Raw genomic sequence first — 25,611 nt, forward strand, 5'->3', positions numbered from 1 at the left:
GAAGCTCGGTTGGGGGCAGGATGTAGTTCTTGTTTCAGCCCGCATTCACTCACTCCATAATAACCTACACTGGCTGGAAAACAGATGTGCCATTTCTAGAAAGACTGCCTTCCAGGAATATGTACTAGTTTACAAACATTTATGTGTGAAGTATTTGAATCAACACAAAAAATGTTTGGAGCCTTCCATTATACTACTGAATGAAAGTCTGTTGTCTTCAGGTGTAGAAGTGGGACCAGAGGCTAAATGAGTCTCAGTACAGCCGAACCTTTCTGCTCAGTGTGGTGCAAATACTGCAGACATTTATACAACCAGCTGGTCTACATATGTAAGTTATGCTGTCTTTAGCTGAACACAAAAACTCCCTGAGGGACAGGTAAAGAGTTCACAGCTCGATGGCAGCAAACTTAGGACCTGGAACCATCAAAATTAATTCTCCATCCTTTCAATTTACTCTCCAGACCTGCTCATGTACCTCATTTTGTAGGCAGATGTTGACTTGATTGTGATAGCCTTCCAAATAGTCAGACAGGCCTTGTCTGCAAGATGATAAACAAGGAGAAAAAAGTGAGAAAAGAGACATGGTAGACAGGCACTTTGAGGACTAGAGATGTGCAACCAAGAGGAAACCAACATGCTGGAAACAGTGAAGTTCTGATGGGGAGTCATGCCTCTTCATTACATAATTTCATAACTAATCTCATACCTGGTGACATTCTCTTTGAACGGCCTGTCCACTTGGCCCAGGTGCTTCTCTAAATTTATTGGAGAGCTGTCATCTTCCACCTAAACAAACGCAGGCGAGATTTACCAACTCAGCAAAAAGATAAGCAGGTGCCAAAGTCTCGACTGTACACTGTAAATCATTAAGATTATCATTTGACAGGATGAGAATCACATGTTGTCACTTTGCACAGCTGGTCAACAGTTAAAAATGAATCTTAATGGCACAAAATAAAATGTATTATGTCACCGTTGAGTGAAATGCTCCTATAAAGTTTATATGAGCTCATGTGTTAGCTAGATAGAGTGACTTACAGTGCGTGCCAAGTCTCTTCTCATGGTGGAGTGAGAGAGAAGCTGTAATGTGATCTCATTCTCCCACTTCCTGCAGTTCTGGACGTACTCATGGCTGCCTAGGCTGTGTTTGCTGTGTGTGAGAGGCAAGGTTAAGAAAATCACTATTTATACATATGTTGAGGATAACAGTGAGCAGCGATTGAAAAAATGACAAAGTCAGTGGAAGGGATTGTGTTGTTTTTCATAACTGAAATTAAAGTGGATCATTCCTCAACCATGGAAACTTCCCAGAAATGCAGAATAATTTTCAGTCTGTATTTTGGGAGAACACATGATTTAAGTCGTGTTGGCACTACTTTGCTTGTACTTTTGTCACTGACGTCTGGAAAGGTGTTGAGGCCACTTGTTAGAGCCGAGTGGGCATTCAAGAAATAATAAACACCCACCACCCAATCAGAATGAAAAGCCAGAGTACCCATAACCCCTTTTGGGCTCACCTACCAAGACCTGAAATATCAAAAAAAGAGTATTTCTAAACAGCCACGTGTTTATAAGCACATGTCACTCATTGGAGAGATGCTGTCTGCCAAACTTTACTTGTTTTGTGTTCAGTCAACCTTGTGCAAACTTGGTCTCAAAGACAGCCAATCAGGAACCTCTGATCACAGTCAGTGAGGCTGCTATAGAGTCGAACGTTTTATTAAAACCAGGACAAAAGCCTGTATAGGAGGCATTCAGTTGCTGCTTGTTTTAACACGTTACCACATATTACCAACCAGCTGAGATTTGGCAGATGGTGCACAGCTTCAGGCTCCATCCTGAGAGCGCTGCCTTCATGCATGATGTAATCACTGACTGCATCAAAGCATCCATACGAAACATGATTTATGTCTTTATATAACAGCTCTCAAGTGAATGTGCAGGATTTCAAAGTTTTTCTCAAAGTAGAAGAGAAAAAAAAAAATCACGAAGCAAAAGAGATCCATAACTGTCTCCATGACTACCACAAGAACTGACCAAAAAAAGGTGACATATTGATTTATAAACATTCTCAGTATGGCCAGTGCAAGGTTGTTGACATACACAGCATTCATGTGTTCAGCAGCTATAATCAGGACAGATGACTGAACCCGGCTTTGAATATTTGGGTGTGCTGGGCCTTTAAGTCCTGGTATGGGAGTAACTATTCCCATGTATCTGAGATTAGAAGGAGGAGAGAAATTCCATGGTGGAGGAGGGTGCAGGGCGAGATAGAGAAACATCAGTCAGTCCACTTTGTACAGGATTGTGAAAGGACGCCAAGATAAGAGTGATAGAGAAAAGATAAGGAGAGGGAAGGGAGGCACCAAGAACACAAATGAAACCCATTCAAACCCAATGCATAATTAACTAATAAACTGTTCCTGTTCTGAAAATGTTGACGTTCTGGAGATCTGTTTTTATTTATACAGCAGCAACATGAATATTCTGCGTATACTCACTTCTGCAGCACCTCCTCCCGGCCGCAGACTTTGAGCAGGTAGCTGGAGAAGTCGACCTGGTCCAGGTCATCGTGGACCCAGCACAGAGTCTGACTGATCAGCAGCTCCACTGGAGAACTCACTGGGGAGGGAGAAGATGGAGAAATGGACGATGAAGATGACGGCAATGGAGGCAGAGGGGGAGGGACAGACAGAGGATGATCAGGGAAATTGATGGAATGAAAGGGAACCGCATGAGACCAATGTGAGGGAGGGGCAGTGAAATGGAGGGGCCAGAAAGAAGGGAGGGGTCGGTGGTTGGCGAAAAGGGAGGATGAAGAGACAGAAGCAAAGGGAATATGGAGGAGACCAAAGAGAGACTATAAACTGGGAAGCAGCACGATACAAGACGGATCAAATAGGAAAGGCTTTGTGGTGGTTCGAGTAAAGGAGGAGGAATTTGGAGCAAACCCCAAAACCATTCATGCATTTTATTAGAAGGGTCAGAGGCCATTTCATGCTACAATATCGCACACGTCACTAACACATTTAGACGAGAGTCTATTCAAAATGACCACGGAGTTTGGCTTGCTAATGGGCGCACATTTGCTGCTATGGGAACTGAAGTCTACCTTACAGTCAACAGAATTTCTCTAACCGCAACCATCCTGCCGCGCTCTGAACGGCTCGTGTTTCACTTCAAAACAAACCTGTTCTCGAATCAAAGGAACTGCAGCGGTGTGCTGTGGAGCGACATTAGATGGGAGGATTTGGGGTCGGCTCCAGGTGTTTGCGTATGCTCCGATATCTGATGTGTCCGGCCAGTGGGTGTGGGCAGCGTAACCTGATATGTGGCAGATTATTCTGCTGTTTAGCTACCTCTGCAGAGGTTTTAGCACGCTCTCAACTGTGCCTACACACAAACACCAGCAAGACAGATACAAAGACAGATAGAGACACTTCATTCAGAGAATCATGTCAACTTTGGACTAACAGACGTTCTCATAGGCACACAGGGAAGGAGACCACCCCTGGCTCCAGCAATAACAGACCTCCGCCCTTCAGAGGAATGGTGCGTCTTTTCTCACTGCTTAGACCAGTAGCTGTAGCTTGGCGGTACTGCATGGCTGTGGCGGTGGTCGCTGAGGTCGTGCATGCGTCGCAGTGTTTTGTAACAAAGCAATTAGACAGGCCACGCCTCATTTTGCGAGCACTCTGAGGTGGTAAGGGAATTCCCAGCAGGGCATTTTTGAAGGCACCAGTTGAAAGAGGAGAAAATTCCTCCATCGCATGCTGTTAACCAGTTCACACATGGTTGGGGAATGGCGTTGGCCCGGTCACATATGGGAAAAATATTGATGGCCAATTTAACACAAACACACACACGTCTAAGGACGAGGGAGCAAAGTGGGGTGTTAAATAAATCTACCACAGTCACGAGAGCAATAAGTAACCCGTGATGCCGTTTCAGGTCCAATCAGTGTCGTGTCAGATCCACAATGGAAAGGCTGGCCAGAGGAAGCCAGAAGTCACTCAGCACTTGTCATATCCACAGGACCCAATATATATCAGATGTAAAAGAGGAATGATCTAAGTCCTACATGAGTCACAGGAAACATATTTCTGCTTCTGTAACAAGTCCAACTGTCAGACACAGACTCAGAGACAAAAGGGCACTCGCAGAAAGCAACGTGACAGCAGAGCAGCGCAGCAGAAGATGGATGTTCAAGGCTGAAATGCATGCAAATATATGAGTGCAGCATACTGTGACAGCTTCAGTGACTGCATCGGGCTAGGACCTTATCTCGTGTTCGTCTTTTTCAGTTCAGCATTCTCAGTCTACGCTTGAAATCTTCTGCATGTCACACCCCATGAACGCGAACAAAACAACACACTGTCCGTGAACATCTTCACACACACTGTCACAAGATGCATCACTCCTGTAAGTTTGATCGCGGTAGTTTGTGGTGCTGTTGAACTGCGCTGCACTTAGAGGGGCTTCTGTTATTTAGTCTGCCTTCACTGATATAAATGAGGTAGATAGGATCATACAAACACATGTCAGCTTAACACATTTTAGCAGCACCAGTGTTGTGTTCAACTGCATTAGTTTCAGCTGTGTATTACTTATCATCTTTGTGTATTTGCTTCAGTATCCCTCTCCACCCGTGTCAAATTCCTGCACTTTTTTTGCACTTGGAGAATGAAAAGGTTCTAGGAGTCAGTGAGGTTCTTGTCCTTACGTCTGAAAGGAGAAGCACGGTGGTGTTCCCTCCTCTCCAACACCCTCTCAGCCGCAGACAGTAACCTGAGCCCAGCTCCCTGCATTTCCTGCCTCTGATCTATTTCACAATACATCAAATGTTCTTAATCTGTCTCATTTTCATGTTTTCTCTGCATCTTTGTCGCTTTCTTTCTTCATAAATTTCACGCTTTAATTTAACTTCACTGACTCTCTCCCTTTGCATTTCTCTCTGCTCCTACTCTCCCTTCCTCCGTCTCTCTGCGTTCTTTCTCTCTTTTGTATGTCTTTCTATGCATTGCTTTTCCATCGCTCACTCCTTCCATCTCCCCTCTGCAACCACAGTATGTTAAGAATCCCCAGAAGCCTAGTAGTTCACAGCCAAGCCCTGGAAGAATCGACCGTCTTTCTTTCTGCCTGCTCCATAGAAAACGGCTAAAGGCAAAGACTAAAAGCTACAACAGAATGACAGCAGCAATAACAACAATATATTTCAGAATATCCGAAACTGCTATTGCATAGATTTCAACTACTTATTAACCTACGTCATTCTTTACTCAACTATGTTCATCATTGTTTGTTCATCGCTTACACCTTCAGTAATTACACAAGACAATCAGCCACAAGTACATGTAATAACCTTTTGCAATATTTCTTATGTCTCATATTAATCTGCACACAGTGTCTGAGATGATTCCAGGATTAAGAGACTAAGAGCAAGAACAAAGCAAGACAGAGAGGAAGAGAGGAGAAGCAGGGATGAAGAGATGCTGCACGGAAACAAGGGTGGAGGAAAATACTGTCATGCACGAGAAGGGAGGGGAGGCAAACTGAGAAAAAAGAGAACGAGGAGAAAGGACGGTAAAAATAAAATGGACACAGAAAAGCCAGAAAAACAACGGAGAGACAGAAACAAATGAAGAATTAGAGAAAGGAGGAGAGTGCAAAAGTACCCTTCCTGTCCTCTAGCTCTCTCTATCCTTCTATCCAAGCTTTGAGCAGAACTGAGGCCTATTGTTCCAGAGAGCAGATTCCAGCAGTGTCCAACCAGAGGAATCCAAACACCAACAATGTGGGTCAACGCGCTGCTGACAACATAGGAAGTCAACCAGGAACCAACAAACTAGACATCATACTAGGAATGAAGGAAGCATTTCTAGGAAGTGACCGTGGCAGTGGGATTAAAGGAGGTAACCTCAGCAGGTGCAGGAAGACGAGGCAAACCGGGTCAATGCAGGAACCTAAGAACGTACAGTCAGGCTGCAGAGTGAGGAAAGGAGTAAATGTACTTCCTACAGGTTGTTAGTGTTGAGCTGGGCTGTACAGAAGGGTGTCTGGGTCAGTAGGACAGTCTGTTCCATACACACACTACAGAGTGCTGAGTGTTGCTAATGCATCATGGGTTGACTGGTATACAAGACACAATTCAGTGCTACTGTCACTGAATATAAATATATAACGAGAGAAAGGGGAGAGCATATTATACAAACACACACACACGCACACACACACAGTGGCCTAATGCTGATCCTCAGGGACCCGCACAGACGGTGGTAAACTTGGTCACACAGTTGGAATAATATGTCTAACAAAAAAGCCCACTGGATTGGCTGACAGCCTCCAGTGTGCTTGGCATCAAGTCCCAAAAGACATGTCAATCACAGCGGTTGTACTTGTGTGTGTATATAACGAAGGGTTAGCCAACAACAGTTCCCCAAACACCCGGGAAAGGAAACCAAAAATCTTGGTGGGTCCTTGAAAAACTAAACAAAAAAAAAAAAAAACACAGACTACAGTCCCTTTTGCCCAACATGGCTCCTCGACGGTGAGGGGACAAACCTTTATTTGTGCGGAAAAGGAACAAAGTGTACTTCCCACGACAGAAAAAATGAAAGGAAAAAGAAAAAATGAGGTGGGGAGGGGGTAAAGAGTTTGGCAGCTGTGAATGTCGTTTCCTCCTTCAGAGCTCTCATATCTGCAATCTGAGCTGCTCACTCTTAAAGGCAAAGCGGGCACAAGGTTTTTGAGGCTCACTTAAAGGTGATGGCGTGCCTTCTGCACAGCGGATTTTCTACACTTCTTAACAGTGGGCCATTCTTGCAGTTAACCATATGTACATTCTAGAAAAAAACTTGTTCAATATCTCTAAAACACAGAGGACGAAGGCTGAAATCGGCCTAATTCAAGTGTAAATACCCTGACATCAGGACTTGTGCTCAGTATGTTCTGGTGTCACAAGAGTTACACGACAGTCTTATCACTGGATGCTTACCGTCACAGGTGAAGGTTACAGGCTGCTGAGAATCAGAGATTTCAATAGAAACCTTGACAGAGCAGCTATTGTCACCTCCGGCGTCCCTCTGGGTAATGACAGGGCTTAGGACGAAGCCTGGGTTGGTGGACATGTCGCCATGAGGGAATTTGGAGCGCAGGCTGGTAGGAAAAAAGACGACAACAGAGCCAGAGTCAACATTTTTTCTCCATATTTTGGTCTACTTGGCAAGCGAAAACAATTCAGAGCCAGCCTGGCATATGGATCAGATCGCTTGGATGAAACTGCTGGATGCATCATGGGCAGTAGAACAGGAACACTGGATGGAGGGCAGAAGAAGAGGAGGAAAAATATGCACACAGATATGGTTCTATAAAATCACTGGGAATTTACCATTACCATATTACTCTGTTCTCCCAAGTCGAAATAGCCTCCAGAAACAATAAGCCATCATTAGCCTGTAATTTTGACTGATTGATACTTTTGGCTTGGGTAGCTGGGAGGGTAAAAGATCACGAAAATGCTCTGAAATTATTTTAACATTATTCATTCACATTCTTACAAGAGCTTAACTTCCTTTTAATTGCAAACTATGCAGAGTGAGCGTTGACCAGCAAGCGGGCGGCGAGGACGCTGGGCAGACAGCGGGCGTTGACTCTGCTATCGTCATGAAAGTGGATTCCCTGAACGCAGCTTAATCATCACTCCACCCAAACTAACTACTGGAGTGAGAGTTTCTGTCCAGGCACAGGAAACACAGAGCTTCAAAACATGCAATTATGTGTATGTATGCATGAAAATGTACACGTGTGCGTTTACGCTCACATACAAGCAAGAAAGAAAATGCTATTTTTAGCCACGCTAGCGGCAATGTTGGTTCAGACTATTCGATGGACTGCCAAGAAATTCTGCACAGAGGGTGAATCCTAATGACTTTGGCGATCCCCTGACTTTTCCGCTAGGTCCAATGTTCACTTCTCATGTCCAATTCTCATGCAGCTATTACTTTCCTTGCCTGTAGGTGGCGACATCACCATTTAATGATTTAAACTGTCTGTTACTATTGGTGCATGCTATAGGTGGCGCAGGGTGGCCGGCGTGGGACTGCAGTTTGAGAGTCTGTGAGACAGCTGAAAGGTCGGATCCATAAGATGCTTCACATGTATAAGATGTCAAAATGTTACAAAGCATCAAAGAAGGTGAAAAACACTCAAAGGAGAGCGTTTATGAACACGCCAACAAGAAGCAGCTTACGTTGCTACGTCTTCACAGAAGGCGACAACCTCCAGGTTTTGAGCGTCTTCTTCTTCCAGGGCGGCATTCTTCACCAGACCTTTTCCTTTCCCCTTGTCCTACAGGAGCAGAAGAGCCGGACACACAAAAACACACAAACAGTCAGGGAAGTAGAAAAATACATCTGAGTCATATGCTTAGAAACAGAAGCAAGCCAGATGGAGACAGGCAGCACAGTTTAACTGGACCGACTGTGACAACAAAGCTTCGAGTCTTTATGGTGATTTGTGTTCGGGGATCACTGAGGGGACAGTTTCATTAAAAACACCTCAGAGCTATGAATCCTGCAGTGTGAATAAACATGTCAGCAAGAGCAAAGGTCTGACACAGAGAGACACACACTGGGGTGTCCAGCTCTTTTATGCCTTTGTCTCTTAAATTGTGAAAAGCATTCGTTAAACATTTAATTACGGTTCAGTCTTTTAAGTGTAAATTTTGATTTTAAGAGTCTGTCTGGCGCACACACAGTAACGATTACATCCTCCAGAGGCTGAGCTAGACTCCTCTTCTAGTGAAAAAAGTTTTACAATGCGGGGAGGAAATATTTCTTCTTTATTTATCTTTTTTCTCTTATTTATTTTTTTCTCAAACATTTTAAGAGCCGCGTTGAATGATCTGTAAATCTGTAAATCTGTCTTCTCTTTCTCTTTCTCTCACACACACACACACACACACACACACACACACACACACACACACACACACACACACAGACAGCTCCCTTTCCTGGAGGCTGGCTTGTTGCCGGGAACTCGCAGTTACGCTCGGCTCTTAACTGCTGTCTTACTGCCAGTGGCTGAGGAATGCACTTCCTGTGGCACAGGAAATGAGGAGTGAAAGGGTCCCGCCCCTTCCTGCGCCAGGCTCAGTCTGCAAAAGTGCTCTGTCACGGCTTGGAAATCTGTGACTCTGACATCACTCCCAACAAGGGAGAGAGGGGTTTGAAGACAGGGCAGGAGAGGAAGGGGGAGAGAGAGAGAGAGAGAGAGAGAGAGAGAGAGAGAGAGAGAGAGAGAGAGAGAGTGTAAGAGAGAGAGAGAGAGAGGGGGAAAAGGAAATGTTTGGAATGTCATAATAATAGCTTATTCCTCTCCTCAGAGACTTGTGGGAGATGTTGAACCTGGAGTTCTTTGATGAGTCCAGGGGGCACAGAGCTGCCTTTTCATGTGCAACGACAATGAGGTGAGACAACTAAAAACTCCCAGAAGGGGTTTTTTTTTTCCAAGTGTCAGGTCAACTTAACTTCTATGGTTCCAGTTTGACGAGCACACCGTCACGAGCTGCTCTGAGAATCTGAAGATCTTTCTCTGCCCTCAAATTCATTTAGTTTGGGATCACACCTCAGCCGGTTAAGAAACGCTTCAAATGACTGCATGTCCTCAAAGAATTTCACTTAGAATCCGTCTGCTGGAGCGTCACACGGCGAAGAAGATCGTATGGATTCATGTTCTGGACGCAAGATTATGGCTGCAATTAAGAAGAATATTTATTGTTGATTATTCTGACACTTATTTTCTTGATTAATCGACTAAAGGTCTGGTGTGTAGGATTTAGCGGCATCTAGAGGTGACACACTGCAAATGAGTACCCGTTATCACATCCTCTCCTACAGTGCTCACTAAAAAGTATGAAAGTCTCTCTTTGGAGCCAGTGTGACGTTTGTCCGCTCTGGGCTACGGTACACGGCGGTGCAACATGGCAGACTCTGTGGAAGAGGACCCGCTCCCTCTGTAGATATAAAGAGCTCATTCCAAAGCAGTGAAAACACGACTTTCTTATTCTCGGGCGATTCTGCCAATAGATCCCCCTGAGTCCTGCACGCTGGATCCTTCATTCGTGGTGTCTTAAATGTCAGAGAATAGTGAAACATGTCGATGACTTGGAGAAGCTGCAAGTAAAGAATGTCTGACATTTCTGCTCCAAACATTCTTGAAACAAATCCTTGGCAACATAGTGGCCAATTAATATTCAGTTGATTTACTCATTGAGTAATCATTTCAGCTCTGCACAAAAGGCAATCAATTAATTCTGCTTGTCATCAACAAACCAAGCAGTTAAGACACATATAACCACAATGTCGCCAGTTCAACTCCAGCCACAGATCTTTGTTGCACGTTGATCTCCTTAGTCGCTTCACTTTATTAACACTATCCAATGAAGGCACAATGCCACAACATCTCGAAATGAAAAAACAAGAATGCCAACCCTAATTAACAAGATCACAACATCCATCATGTTAATCCTGCGTTATCATTTAGGTCCAAAGCTGTGCAGCCCCAAGAGCAGAGGCTTCTCGTTCAAAAGGGGGGAGCTGACCTGACTGGACAGCAGGAGATCGAAATCTCTCAAAGTCAGCATGGAGCTCGGAAAGGAGGCCAAGCCTGACACCAAACCACCTGCATCTCCCAGCAAGGGAGAGAGGAGACTGATTCTCTCCATCTCAATTTTTCATTTCAGATTTAGCCTTCAGAGTGCTTTTAGTGGTTCAATACGATTAGCAAGGATTAGCACAAAACCACATAAAACTCAATAAACGGTGTGAGGAAACAGAGATACGGAGGGAGAGAGAAGGACGGGAAACGAAAAGGGGAAGAGGGTGAAAGATTAAAAAACAGAAGGTCGAAGAGGGAAAGTAAGGTTGATAGAGAGACAGAGAGAAAACATCAGAAAGCCGACGAGAAGAGAGACTAACAGAGCGCATTAGCTGTGTTTATGTTTGCAGTCAGGACCGCCTCAGTGAAAACAAACACGGGCAGATACTCCAATGAGGCCGTGTTAGCGGACTGTCGCACGACAAGACACACACACAAACACACGCAGCAGGATGTACAGCGGGATAGGCCCGTCTTTGTTTCACTCTATCGATGTTGTCGGACCCGGACGGAGAGCTCCTGGTGTCTGAAGTCATGGGAAAGGCTCCATATGATTCACATGTTGACTAATCCTTCATCCTTTCTCTGCTTGTACCGATGTGTCACTGTAATACTGGGAACACACGGTGGAACATAAAGGAAGATTATAAGAGTACACCGTGGTATGTGAGCAGAGCTGGTTCATGACAGAAATCTGAACAGAGACAACTATAATCCACAAAGTCTGAGTCTGAGTCATTTCACAGCCAGTTAGGGCTTTAAACCCTCACTGTGTACAAACTGATGCTCCGGTTATCTAATTTATAGACTCCTAGTTTTACACATTAGCAATTAATCTGTCTTTTAGCCTATAATTCACCACTGATGGGAATTTCTGACAACATTCTGGATGATGGATTTCCTGCATTTTCCACACGAAAAGTAGACAAGACAAGGAGTTGTCAAAAATTATTTCTCCACACTCTCCAAACCTGCTGAGCGCTCTGACGCAACTGTCCTGACAAATGTCTACGTTGGCAAGATTGGAGTGTGGAAAAGAGGTGTTTTTGTCCTGGGTGTCCTGCATCACTTAGCTGGCCACATTATGCTCCAGAGTGAGACATGATCAATTAGGAAACATGTGACTCCTGCTTTCACGAAAGACACAGAAAACTATTCATGCCATTTTTCAAGCGTAACTTCGTGGTTGACTGAAGAGAAACCTTTAGACATACTGAATTATAATATTTACAGCAACTGTGATCTGGACAACAGGATTTGTGAGCCAGGGCGTCTCTGCAGCTCCACATTACATCATTATAATGCTGCTTTTTAATGACCTTCTATCAAAAAGCTGCCGCTTCTGTGATGTAGATATTTCACTTGGCCATATTGCAATTTTGATAATGTACCAATGTACCAAATTACTGGCAAGTGGCAACATAGGTTCCCCATAGGTGTCATTGAGGTTTTCACTATCTGAACCAGGGCCAGACAGCTTGTACCCTCCGTCTCTCACAGGCTTTTTGTGCTTGCTTCTGATGCTAACAAAAAACGAGAAGAAAGGCTTTAACAAAAACTGTTGTGCTGTCCCTCGAGTTCAACAGAGGAGAACACGGTCAGCTTGAGGCACTCTGTGGTGTCTCCCATGGGACACAGACACGCAGTACAGCGGCCGGACCGAAAGGCTTAACCAACCGCAGCCTCGACTGGTGGCTGGTGGTAATTCCAAGCCTGACATCGGCATCAAGTTACAGTACACATCAAGACATAAGACACCACCTTGCGTCTCTGTGCCAGCCAAATGAAAATGACCTCACACTGTCCACAGGAAACCTGCACTCAATGCTCACAAGCCACTGTCGATACCTGAACAGCCTGCAAGTTTTAAAAACCCAGAAAACGCACAGCAGCGTGTGATGGTTAGTTTACTGCCAAAGTTTATGTTTCTTCAGCACTGTGGCGACAAGGAAAATGTACTACAGTTGCTTCAGGCTTCATTTCACTATAAAACTTAGCGTGGGAAATACTGAGTGATGCTGTCATGCTGATCCAGCACTTACTAAAGAGATGTAGATTGATTTTAATGGGTTGTGGATACTCAGCAACCTCTAACTGTCCACTAAAACGTTTTTGGCTGCATTCATCAACAGCGTCCTCTAAACTCCTCTACTTGGATACAGCTTCATCGTTCAATGAGGCTCGGTATGGGTGAGAAGCTCCGTAGTTTACATCAGAGGAACCAGCTGCTCAGAAAAACATACAGCAACTTCTTCTTTCGAAAAGGAAGTGACTGACTGCTAACTAACTCATGCTTCCTGGGATAAACTGAAATCTCTGCCTTCAAAAAATGTAGTTCGAGGGACTGACTGACCGTCACATAGACACTAGGATTAGATGGCTATTTGGTGACTGGAAGAAATTTCAGTTACAAACACTAAAAACTCACCAGTCTTGACACTCATTGACATGCTTTTCTCTGAAACATTACATCCCTCGATCTATTCCCAAAACACTTGTTAGCAAGGTTTTCATAATGTGCGTTAGTATCTGGTTTCTACCTGCTTCCTCACTCCATCTTCCACAATGTGTCTCCTGTTTTCTGCCAGTAAACAAGGTCAAAGGTTAGGAGACATAGAGCTGTTTGCCCAGTGAGTCACACAGTTAACTGGAATGCATGCCACATCCCTGTACTACACCAAACTTTTAACCCAACAATCTGTCTGCTGGAACAAAATGCAGACAGCGTTGAGTATGCTGCAGCCTCGCATGCTTGTGCTTAAGGTGCAATTAAATGATAATAAAAGAAAATGGGGCAGAGTCTGGAGTGGGATGCTATGGAGGTGTGAGAGACGTAAAAGAGCTGCTGGAGGTCTTTTAATCTGTGGGGGAAGGAGAGATTTGACGGTGTCTTAGGCTGGAAAAATGTGCAGTGCATGCTGGCATACTGTCGGTTTCAGTTTCACACACACACGCATATCTTGAATCACAGCATATGTTCAGATAAAAACAGCCAGTTCAGATAAAAATCAGCCTGCAGGACATTTTGAAGGGAAAGTGCAAGAACAAACAGGCACAGACATGTTCACTCAAACTGCAATGAAAGGCCGAGCAAAATACTTCAGTGTGTGCTTTAAAACTACTTCCTCAAATTTAATCCGGCTGATTGGTTTATGTGGCTTATTACATAATCATTATCTCCGTTAACCGCAGTCACACTGAGCATTATCAGCAGTTAGTTACTGAAAAACTGGTACTCATAAATGAAATAGATCAACAATTAGTTAGTAAAATGATCAAATCTGCTTCACATTTCCCTGCAGCTTTCATCAATTTGCATAGTTAAGGACCATGAAGCTGGATTCAGTCCAGACTACTCTATGTATGCATGTATCTCACTAAAAATCCACCACCACCATCTTACCATTTCTCCTCTGGTTTTGAAGATCTACTACACGACTAACACCTCTTGAAACAATTGTGAGGATAAGCAGCACGAATCTGTGTTGCCAGACATGGCCATGTGTGGTAAATGACGCATTAACGCTCAGCGCTGCTTTGCAAACACTAAGAGCCAGGTCTGAACAGGCATTGGTGCTGTGAGGCGTGACGGCTAAACTGGAGATAGAGTTATTTGTTTGACTGATTATAACTAACCTACAGCTTCATATCCAAAGGCCAAAGCAAGGGATTAGTAGTCAGGCACAACAGGCAGCCGGTGAATGGAGGGAGAGAGACTGATGGTGTGGAGAACAGAAGACAGTGATAGAGATGAAGAAATGAATTGTGACACTGTAAAGACAGAAGAAGAGACAGTAGATAAAGAAAGAGAAAAGAAGAACGGAGTGAAAACTGAGAGAAAGTATGAGACGGGGGGAGTGGGAGACAAATACACACCATAGACTAAAGGAAGAGGAAGAGAGTGAGACATGCAGTAGAGGTGGTGTGACTCCATGGTCGATAGCCCAGCTCTGACTAAGTCTCCAAGTTCAAACTCATTTGTTCCATTTTACACCCCTCTGCCCACACGACCACATCTTACACTGCACTCTTGCCAACCACAACAAGTTTTGCCAACTTCAGACTGACTTACAACCATCCAAATCTTGGAAATAACAGATTTGAAAAAAAAAAAAAAAAAAAAAAACTTCTTGGGACACATAATTGCAAGTGAAACAACGCAACACGATTACAATCATTCCTAGTGCCGTCCCTTGAGATTTCTGCCTTTTGTTGATAAAGTTTGTCCACATTTACATCTACTTTTCAGTGTAATAGGAGTTAAACTTGGGCATGTGGGTAGATAAAAGAAAATCGGTTCCTTTTAAAGAGGCAGGTCCTCAAAGGATTCTGTTAGGCCACATGTTAAACCAAGTTTGGCTACGGATGGTAGGTCTGACCCCATTAACGTCGCATTATTTGCAGCTCATAACAAGATTGTATCCAGAATCAGTCTCACCACATTTGTCAAGGTTAGGGCCAACAACCTGGCAGTATTCGCTTCCTCAATGAGACTCAATTAAAATACTGTTTTCTTTTCTTTCCATTTAAGATGAAATGTTTTTGGAAGAACACAGAGATTACTTACAGTATGTGAAAACAAGTTTTTTCAGAACATGTTGTGGGGCAGTGGAGGATTTCATTAAGCTCTTAGAGCAAGGGTCAAGAGGTGTCTGATGTCTGGATCTGTTCTGTAACTCAACACCAGTGTCGCAAAGTGATCAGCCCACACATAGACTGTATCGGCTGAAACAGCGGAGCTGTTTTTGTGTGTTGTACTTTCATAAAACAGAGGTGGGTGTTTCCAGTCATTGCTGACATTTATTGATGGGAAGTTGGTGCAATAAACCAATCTAGAATCAGATGTTACAACAAGTAAGTATACGAGCAGTATAAAAACAGAACAACCTCCTGTCATCCTGTCAGATTACCCTAATGTCCTTGACTGCTCTTTGGATATCCTTGGTAAATCACTCTTGTAATGGATTTTACCTTTCTGAAGTCTGTAACAGCATTAAAGCACCACGTCATCAATAAACAATAGTACCACACAATGATAAAGCAACTTTGACAATAAAACAAGACACACTTACTACCAAGGGTTAACTAGCTCAAGCAAGTTTCAAATCTATGTAAGGTAATATCTTCAATTCCATTCTGAAAGTAATTGAAACCAGAGGCTGTCTGAAATGTCAGGAAAACCATTCAAAACATAAGTGCATGCTTCGAAAAATGTTTTTGCAGCGATGCAAATTAGCAGCAGAGCGGTTAATCGTGTTGACACTTGGCATGCTGAGACAATCAGCGTCGGCCCAAGCCTGTGCTCACGAGGCAGAGTAGACAAAAAATGTCAGACATGTCAGAGACAATGCACATTTTTTACTTTCAGACATTTGTCTGCGCATGAGTAACACATTAGTGCTGACCAAGACATTTACCAAAGACAAAAGGGATGCTGCTGGGTGACACATACTTTATCAGATGCAAAAGAACAACAGCATTGTATATTGTCATGTCTCAGTATCGGCATCTGCCATCCTGTATCGGTCAACCGCTAATGTACAAGCATACGTAGGCAAAAACATGCAAAACACTGGTTTGGCCTTTTAAGGGAAGCAAGACGAAAACAATTTTCAGGGAACGTCAATATTTTAGTCTTTCTTGGAAAGCAAGGCCAGCGCTCTGCCCTCAACCGAGCAGTGTCATCACTGTGAACTGATCTGCTCAATACGTGTGGTCCACGCAGGCAACTGAAGAAACGCCCCTTGTTAAAAAGACTTGAGGTTTAGCAGCTCCTGGTGTTGTAGCCTCTGTTAGATGGCGTGAGAGCAGGAACATAGGAACATGAAACTAGACTTCCGACCACAGACATCAGCCTTGCTGTTCTCAGACTGTTTCGTTTTGCGTGTACTTGCTGCGTTAAGCTACGGGTGCTGCAAACTGAATATTTCAAGCTACTGCTTCATATTAAAAACGTTCCATACACAAACTACTGGAAGTCTTTTGCAGATACAGGAGTTATTGTCTTATTTGCCCACATCGCAGGATATAATCACAGCAGCTTTAATTATGGCATGCCACAGCCTCTGCCTTATGTCTAAATGAGCTTCTGAGGCTGATTTCTTAGGTCGCTCCGGTCGTGCTGTGGGGCATAGGGAAGCTGCACGGGCTTGTTCCTGTTTATAACAACATGGGTGCTGACTGCCAGGCAAGCAGATGGAACAAGAGGAGCAAGCAAACACACATACCATCACGACAAGACTGTAGACATAATGGATGCAGAAAAAAGTGAGAGTGTAGGGGGACGCAGGTGAAGAACATTGAGTTAAAAGGCTCAGTTTATACAAGGCGGTAGTCTGACCAGCAAACACAGGCTTAAACTGAGACATAACATATAGGCAAGTGTAAGCAAACACTTTCAAAGAGACATTCCTCAACCGTGGAAGACACAGCTGGGTGTACAGACTGGACCAGTTGCCTTTGATGAATGGCAAAGTATATGTCTGCAGAGCCCCACATAGACTGGAACAGTGCATTGAAACCACCCTTGGCTTGTCATGTTTCTGACCTATTGCACCACATTTATTTAAATATTGTCACCATGCCGTACTATAATCTTTCCAAACACCATTTTCCAATTGTGTCAAATTTCCTGGTTTTCTGCAAACATGGGAGATTCTGGAAATAAGGGCCTTTGCGCTGCTGTAAAGTTAATTATCACCCTGGTGTGAGAAACACACCACAGAGACCGATTGTTTGGGCATGACACAGAGAAACACAATGAGCAGGAAGTGGGCGTCTTGAAAACTGCCAAAAAAACTGATACAGTGTCCAACACAATAGCCTGCCTAGGTCTTACATGTACTCTGTGGAGTTTTTCACCACTGGTGGTCATGTAAAGCAATACTGCAATATTGTTCGTATCTTGCCTAGAGTGCAGGGGTGACTGTATACATTTCTACCAACTGCAGGGGCCAGTAACACATATCGAAACACCCTTAAAGAGTTTTTCACTTCTGCCATAATAACTGAAAAGCACTTCCAATGAAGCGTGTAATATCGTTTACTCATTTCCACGCAGATGATTCGCAACACCTGCCTAATATGACTCTCAAATACTGACCATAGAGGAAGACACATGGTGACATGATCATATTTGGCTGGTTGGCTTCAGTACGGTTGTACTGCTGTAGACCAAAACGCTCGTCTTGTCTCATCTCAGAGCTGGCAGCCAAATGACAGATGGTTGTTTAGTTTTAGGCAGAAAAAAAAATTAGAGGCAGCAATGTCCCATGCCACTCGCCCACAGCACTGTCCCAAATGAAAGTTCTAAATATTCATCACAAGAAATTAGATCACTCTCGTCTCGCATGGCAAAATTAATCACAAAATGCGGTTGAGAGGAAATTGTGGGGTGAAACAGTGGGTAGCTAACCACAATGAAAAACTTAATTACAGGGAGCAGAAGCAAAGAGGATGTTTAGCTTGTGCTAGTGAATGAATGAAGAGTACACATGCAGTTGTACTCAAGACCTTGATTGGTATTTTGGTTTAAGAAGAAGATCCTCCATCATCTGTTCTGACTAAACTATACTCACACTCGCTCATGTTTTAAGAGGGGTGGCTTTATTTAGTAATTATGCCGCACATTATGCCATCAATAGTGTGCAAAGATGGATCGCTGTTAGCAAATGGACTTTTCAGTGTGACACCGGAGTAGCAGGTCCAGGTCATGGACATGGTTAAGGATGGGGACTGACAAACACTGGCCAAGTCGCAAAGTAGTTAACCCACTGGGTTCAGCTAAACCCTGCAGTGGCTGTGCAGTCACCTGGTGTGAATATGAAACAGAACGCTTGACTGAATGGGACACAGATGTGACTAATAACATTAATCATGGCTTTTTCATTTAATCTCCCAGTTGGCCATGTCATTGAGTCAGCATCTACAATACCAGGGTCCTGAAACTGGCACACTTAAACGCAATGCAGCCATCATTAAAAAGTATGAAAAACTTGCTTTCAAATCTCAAGTTCTTCTCTATAACATGTCATATCCATAAGCAACAATTGAAATTGTGAGTGTAGAAAAACACAGTGTTAGGTGTCAAGAGCTCTGCTTCATCAGAACTGAGCAGGTGTGGTTTGATTCAGTGTACAGGTATATTACAAAAATTGCTAAATCCGGTTGTGAAGAAATAATAATAAAAAGAAATAATTTTCATTTTTTATACTTTTACATTTTACTGTGATCCTACCTGACTGCTTAGTTTGTGGGTGGAGGTCCCTGGGATGTTGAGCGAATGACTCCTGGTCACAGCTGCTCCTGTTGATGCTCTCCTGTGCTGTGAGCGAACTGACAGCGATGCTTTTGCTTCCAGTTGGGGGCTGCTGTTATTACTGTTCCCTTCAGTCTCGAGCACCGCTTCCCAAGGATCCCCTGCCGGAACTCCTGATACTGTCTGTGCCGTGCCTCCTGATGCAGGGGAGGCGTCCTCATTCTCAGTTTTACGCTTTGTAAGTGGGTCCAGATCCAGCCAGTCAAAGCGGCTGATGCTAGAAGACTCCATCACTGCTGGCTGCTGGGGTGGTGGCTCGGGGGCCAGAGAAGCTGAGCCCGCTTGAGAGGAATCTAGGTCAGTGCTGGCCGATTTGCCATTCTTCAAGTACTCTGAGGTGCTGGCAATCTTGTCGAACAGTTTGGCCATCTCTGGGTCCACGGTTGGCTGTGGGAACACCATGGCAGCAGCAGGCTGGATGGGAGTGAAGGCCATGAAGGGTGACTGCTGTGCTGGCAGGGCCATGAAGGGTGACAAGGCTGGAGTGAAGCCATTCTGAAATGTTCCTGGTTTAGGGAATGGAGCAGAGGGGAACAATGGGGTAGGCTGATGGGTGGGAGTGGACACACTGGAGCTAGATGGGGCAGAAAGAACAGGTGCCCACTGGCTGCTCTGGAAAGGAGAGGAGCTACAGGCATGGCCTCCAGGGTAGGAGGCACTGAGGTTGAACCCCAGTAGTGATGAGGGGCGGGACACTTTGCTGTTAGCCCCAAAGTTTTCATCCAGTAGGAGCTTTTCAAGTTCCTCATTGGTCAGCTTGTCCACATCAATATCCCTGAACTTGTCCTGCTCTGCCTGCTTCTTGGTCTCTGGGAAGACAATGAGGTCCTTTTCTGGTCTATTAATAGAGGGTGAAGGTTGAGGAGCAGTAGTGGTAGATTTTGATGGTTTTGGTTTTGAGAACGATGAGGATGCTGCAGAGGAAGATGAGGGTGTTGAAGCTGAAAGAGTGTGTCTCTTCTCCCTTTGCAATTTTGCTAAAGCCTCTTCCTCCATGCGGAGGGCTTCCTCCTTACCCACAACCCCCTTTGGCTGGGGGACATCCATCTTGAACCCATTACCACTTGATATCTGGGCCATTCTGTCAACTGGAGGGTGCCATGAGTGTGACAGCTTTTAAGTCAGTGTGGCCCAAAGGATTGCAGAGAAAATCTTCAAACACCTAAAAAAGGATTAAAAAGACATTTGCACGAATTACATCAAAAGGGTGTCATCTGCATGCTGCAGAAAAAGTTTTATACTGACAAATCCAAAGACCAGAAATATTTAGCTCTGACAAATACCAGTCGTACAAAAGTCCATTACCATTATCCACCTACAGGAATTAAGAGAGCATGTTATACACAGTAAGAATATCTTTGAGATCCATTATTTATTTACTAAATGCAGATTTAGAAGAAGAATCTTTATCCAACATTGCTGTATGTATGAAATTGCTGTTAATGTAACCTGAGCCATTTTACCCTGCTGCACTGAAAACAAATGAAAGGGTCATTCATTTCATGTGACAGTTCACAGAGATTACTCCATCAAAAGTTTGTTTGCATGTACCTGGATGTGACACGAGCAAACAGACTGCATTTATCTAGCACTGTTATACCAAAGCACTTCACAATGTGCCACCCACACACACACACACACACACACACACACACACACACACACACAGATGAAAGACGCTGTCCTGGGCATCAGGAGCTACTGGGCTTCAGTGTCCGGCTCCAGGAGCCACAGCTGCCCAAGTTTCAGCATTGTTTGTTAAATGGCAGTTCTTTATCCCCTGTAACCAGGCTTTGATTGCTTATTGATTGGCTGCCATTTGTCACATATGCACAGCCAATCATTACTTGTGCTTGTTTTGGAGTCAAGGGCATCAGATAGATCAAATACGACACGGGTGGGGCTACATTACCAGCATGTTCATGACATTTAAACTGATCAGCTCGCTCACAGTAAGCAGATTGCAAGGTGCACCTTGTAATTGTTTAACCAAGCAGCTGGGCTGACCACATACCAAAAAAAGACTAGATCAAACAATTGCACAAAGCGATTTATAAAAAGGAGGTGACATATGACTCACATCACAGATTGGCACGCAGTTAAGTTACAAATTGGTGAGCAGCACGGCAACTAACAATTCATTTTTATTATCAGGTAATCTGGAAATTCTTTCCTACCATTCCAAGGTGATGCCAGTTAATGCTGTATGCTTTGTTTGGTGTGTTTTTATTGTTTGCATGCATGCTGCTTGAAGCACTCTAATGCTGCTATCTTGGTCAGGGTTCCCTTGAAAAGGAGATTTTGTGATCTCAATGGGGCTTTCCTGGTTAAATAAAGGTTCAATAATAACAAAAAATGTCAAACTTTTTCTTTCCCAGCAAACCCTGAAAAACCCAGAATTGATGCCAAACAAGGGCATCTTCCACTCCTGATAATCTTTTTTGTCTATAACAGGAAGGAGCCAAGACTATCCTGCATCTACAACATGAGAAAAACATTGCTGCAAAGAGTGTTTTGTGGTCCTAAAATGACACAGCGCCTTCTCAAAGCAACCATTCATCGAACGATCACTGCCCCAGGGTTGAGTGAGTTCCTTCCCTCCCCAGGCGTCACCGGCCTCTCCTGAGCTTCCCCTCCCATTGTGGTGGAGAAGGCTGGCTGTGCTGGGGCTCAGGCTAGCCTAGCACTATTGTGCAGCTGAGGAATTTGGCATGCTAAGCAGCCCGGCGGGTCTCTCCCTCTCTATTCCTCTAGCTTTCTCTCACTATGTTAGCATTATGTTAGCACCATGGCCCAAGATTGTCTTATCAGCTGTGCTAACACCAGCGGGCAGTGACAATGTGGGTGCATTCATTAAGCATTTGACTAGGCGAGCTCGGTGCCAACTTTGCCAAGAAGACAGCTTGGGGACAGAGAATGCATAAAAAGAAAGGTCATTGTCTTCTGGCACCTGCTGTCACTGATGGCTTAATTCTGTGCAGAAATGTCACATGTTCGGACCAAAGTAGTTCATGTGTGTGTCATCGATTTCACCCAGAGTAAGAATGCATGCTCTGACAGACTGAAGCTCAGTCGTTAAAGTCACTGTTGCATAGTGAAAAGGTCAGAGCCCTGTAAACTGCCAAGTGCTGAGGTTAACACACAGAGTGAGACACTGAACGGCAGCTACTTCCTGATTCTGTATGTAAACACTGGGTCAACCTGAGAAACCATGTGATTAAAGCTCATAAACATTAGTCTTGATTTGACTAACTGTTTTGCACTGTAGATCACTGCAGATTGGGAAGATCATTCCAATACAGTTCTAATTTGAGGAAGGCTGAGAAAAGGAAAACGTGTTGTATGCAGTTTTATCAAAGGAGCTCTGTCAGGCCTCAAGCTACGCTAAGGTAACCAAAACCATCGCTAAACACAAAAGATTCTGAATCATGACGGACATCTGGTTAAAATCCGTGTATGGCAACAGGAGAAAATACAAAGATAAATCCCACACACAACCAAGACAAATTCTGCAAACCATGTTCCACTGCACCGCGGCAAAGGATGGCACAGCCCAGGTATTCAGACGCTACCTGAGCCATAAGCCTCCAGTGAAAAGATTTAAGGATGCAGAGGTCAGAGTAACAAATTGGACTCTGGGAGTCTGGAGAATTCCCAGATCATTTGCTTGATGGTTTGCCAAACGGCCATCATGATTTTTTTAACCGCTTAACATACAGTTTACTTTAATTTGACCTTTAGGTGGCTTTAAAGTTGTAAAAACATCGTACTCCACACTGTCTGACAGCATCACATATCTTTAGCAGCTTGTTCCAGATTTTCAGTTAAGCTAAAAGATGTTCACACTGAGTGAAACACATTCAAACCCTTGACTCCATGTTTTTATGGCCGCATGATTCCATCAAACATGAAACTTATACATATTTTAGCATCATTCTCATAAATGTTTCCCCAGATTCTTACATATTTTGTATCTGCTGAAACTTTCAGATCTACACTAATTTTCAAAAACAGTTCTGCGGATTCGAACGACGTCTGGCTGCACAGCACAGCATGAGGTCGCACTTGTACTTTGAAGAGGTTAAAGGACAGGTCTTATGAATGTGTGCTGCAGTCATTCCTCTCATTCATACTGGTCCTGAAGATATTTGTTCTTGATGAAGTGATGGGGGACACAATACAAAAAGAATGCATACCGATGTTTATCCAATGCTGGTGTGAGGCTTAAGGAGTCTGAGATAGTCAAATCAAGTGGATGTCTTCCAAAGTTAAAATCTTCTTAGTACAAAAAATGCTTCATTGTGTTACTATCAAGGAAAATCTGTCCAGGGAAACACAAAAGGGAGGGATTTTGTGTGCGGGAAACGACCAACTTTGGAAGATATCTGCTTGATTTGACTAACTCAGACTGCTTCAGATAATCTGTGGAAGACATTTTTGAACAGAAGGACTGCCGAATTTGTCCCCCATCTCTTCTATTGAGACTGCATTAGGAAGGGATTAAAAGCTTGTATGAACAGGAGGAATGATTACACCAAGCAAAACCTGTTTCAGTGTTCATAAGGGCACCTGATCATTGCTTTAAGACACACTTCAAACACTGCAAACCAATCCTTGAATGTAGGATTTGACTTAATGGGACCTAATGAGTGAGAGTTTGGCTTCCAGCAGCTGTGCAGAAGTGCAGATGTTAGCAATACACTGTGCAGCCGATCAAAGTACAGTTCAGCGTCTTATAAAAGGAAAATAAGTAACTAGGTCAAGTTTATAGATTTGTAAAATATGTTCTGTGGTTTTTGCTTTTTTTCTGCACTTTCTGCACATTACATCTATAAAGAGAGATAAAAACTGTCAACTGTCAAGACTATTTAAGAGCCCTAAGGGGCTGAAATCCCAAATGTCCACTTGGCCAGCACCCCAAACACACCATGTAGCTGTGCAACTGTGGGTTATTCGGGCAACAATGCTATATTTTTGAGCAACAAATGCATGCAAATGAGCAAAAAAACCTCCCGGCTAACCCTGGCTTTTAAACTGTAAGACCTATAATTGAACACGGATTTGCACATAAGCAGAAGAACATGCAATCACTACACAAGAGGCACCTATTCAGCTTAAGCTACTGCTGTATTCAGAGCAGCACCTAAAGGACAACTTTTAATTACTCAAACCATATAATGCTCTTCTCCTTCTCTACGCTCCAATTAGATTTTTTTAAAAAAGCTCAACTTTTCCTCGAAAGACTTTGAGGAAAACATTATGTTCCATCTGAGCCCAAGTGTTGATGGCTAGCAGGGGGGGATATTTCATCTTCACGGAACATTTTGGAAGACGTTCAATAGAAACTCGACCGACAGAAATGTTTGTCTTAGTAACAGGACCTGGAAGGAGCTAACGCTACAGGATAATTACACGGAGCCGTTTGTAGGTTTTAAATTCATCGCTGCTAACTAACAGTTGCATACAACTCGGCTAGCTAGCTAACCTGTCGGCTGACGTTCACCTGACACTCACCGATGCAACAATATGTCGCGAACGGTTGCCTTTCTCACACCGTTCATATCGTAAAATCAGAGCTACCTAGTTGTTAATATGAGACGACACTGACTTTCGACAGATAATAACAGAGTAGTCTAGCTAACTTACCCGGCTGGCCCGATCAAATGTCACCTCCTGATACTTTTGTTAGCAGCAGGAACTTTAACGTTAACTTTTGACTTTGAATGCTAAGTTAGCCGCTAAACGTAACCAACGCAAAATTAGCAAAACACCGTTCGCAGAAACGTACACCCGACTGGATTTAACTGTACAATGATAACTTCCATTACTGCCCCGTCCTTTGAGAGACAGTGATTTATTAATTTAAAAGTACCCTGGCAACTGCTTTGGTCCTGCCAACTGCCCACAACAAGGAAGAAATGCGGGTTTGGTCATACGGGAGACGGCTGGACACGGAGGTGCCACAGCCGCCGATTTCAGGCAACTCCGAGCTCAAACTTTGACACGCAGACATTCACTGTAAAAAGGTTTAACTTCTTACCTTTCAGCGGTGCGGTGTTTGGAGCCATTTTTCCTGCAGCTGCATTTTTTCCATCCACTTGCACCGAAGGGACGTCAGTTCCTGTTGAGGAGGTTGGATGGAGTTTTGGTTGGATAGCGTTCCTGCCTGGCTCGGCCGCTCCGCTGAGGATTCGACGGGGAAGCAGCGCCACCGTGTGGAGCGAAGCAGTTAGCGTCGAAGCATGTCGAGGAGTTCAGGGTCAGTTCAGCGTGTTTTTGCAGCATTACAGCATCGCTTTAAAATGCCGTTTATTGCATCAGTAAAAACATTCCAAGAACAGACTAATAATATAACAAGGACAGGCGTCAATTTGCTGCTTTAAGCACATTTTGATGATAGTTGTGTACTTTTGCATCAGTGACATTTTTAATGCCTGGCTTGTGACAGAATATATATATTTCTTACGTTGTTCTGCTCAATGAATGATTGTGGATTCTTTTTTCAGCGCCGGTTTAATGTGCCTAGAAATGTATGTGCTGTTATTTTTTGTATTCAGAATGATGTGACATACATTTATGTTTGCAATCTGAAAGTCAGTGTTAATTAGTATACAAATAGTTATTTTTGGACCTTA

General features: G+C 43.8%; 1 protein-coding gene across 2 annotated transcripts in view; it reads right to left on the reverse strand.

Moving 5' to 3' along the window:
* Positions 1–25,120, reverse strand: part of pik3c2a (phosphatidylinositol-4-phosphate 3-kinase, catalytic subunit type 2 alpha) — a 43,591-nt gene extending 18,471 nt beyond the window's left edge. The window contains exons 1-8 of one of the 2 annotated variants that reach the window (XM_076732277.1): positions 25,017–25,120; positions 18,896–20,138; positions 8,249–8,346; positions 6,995–7,155; positions 2,502–2,622; positions 1,039–1,150; positions 707–786; positions 476–539 (exon numbers count right to left, since the gene is read on the reverse strand). In XM_076732277.1, coding sequence (XP_076588392.1) covers positions 476–539; positions 707–786; positions 1,039–1,150; positions 2,502–2,622; positions 6,995–7,155; positions 8,249–8,346; positions 18,896–20,056 — 1,797 coding nt within the window. In that variant the 5' untranslated portion in view covers positions 20,057–20,138; positions 25,017–25,120. Of the gene's footprint in view, positions 1–475; positions 540–706; positions 787–1,038; positions 1,151–2,501; positions 2,623–6,994; positions 7,156–8,248; positions 8,347–18,895; positions 20,139–24,622; positions 24,750–25,016 lie in introns of those variants that run through there. The other variant, XM_076732278.1, reaches the window with a different exon arrangement.
* Between the last annotated feature and the right edge of the window lie 491 nt (positions 25,121–25,611).

Source organism: Chaetodon auriga, chromosome 6 (assembly GCF_051107435.1).
Source record: "Chaetodon auriga isolate fChaAug3 chromosome 6, fChaAug3.hap1, whole genome shotgun sequence".
In the NCBI taxonomy this organism is placed as follows: Eukaryota; Metazoa; Chordata; class Actinopteri; order Chaetodontiformes; family Chaetodontidae; genus Chaetodon; species Chaetodon auriga.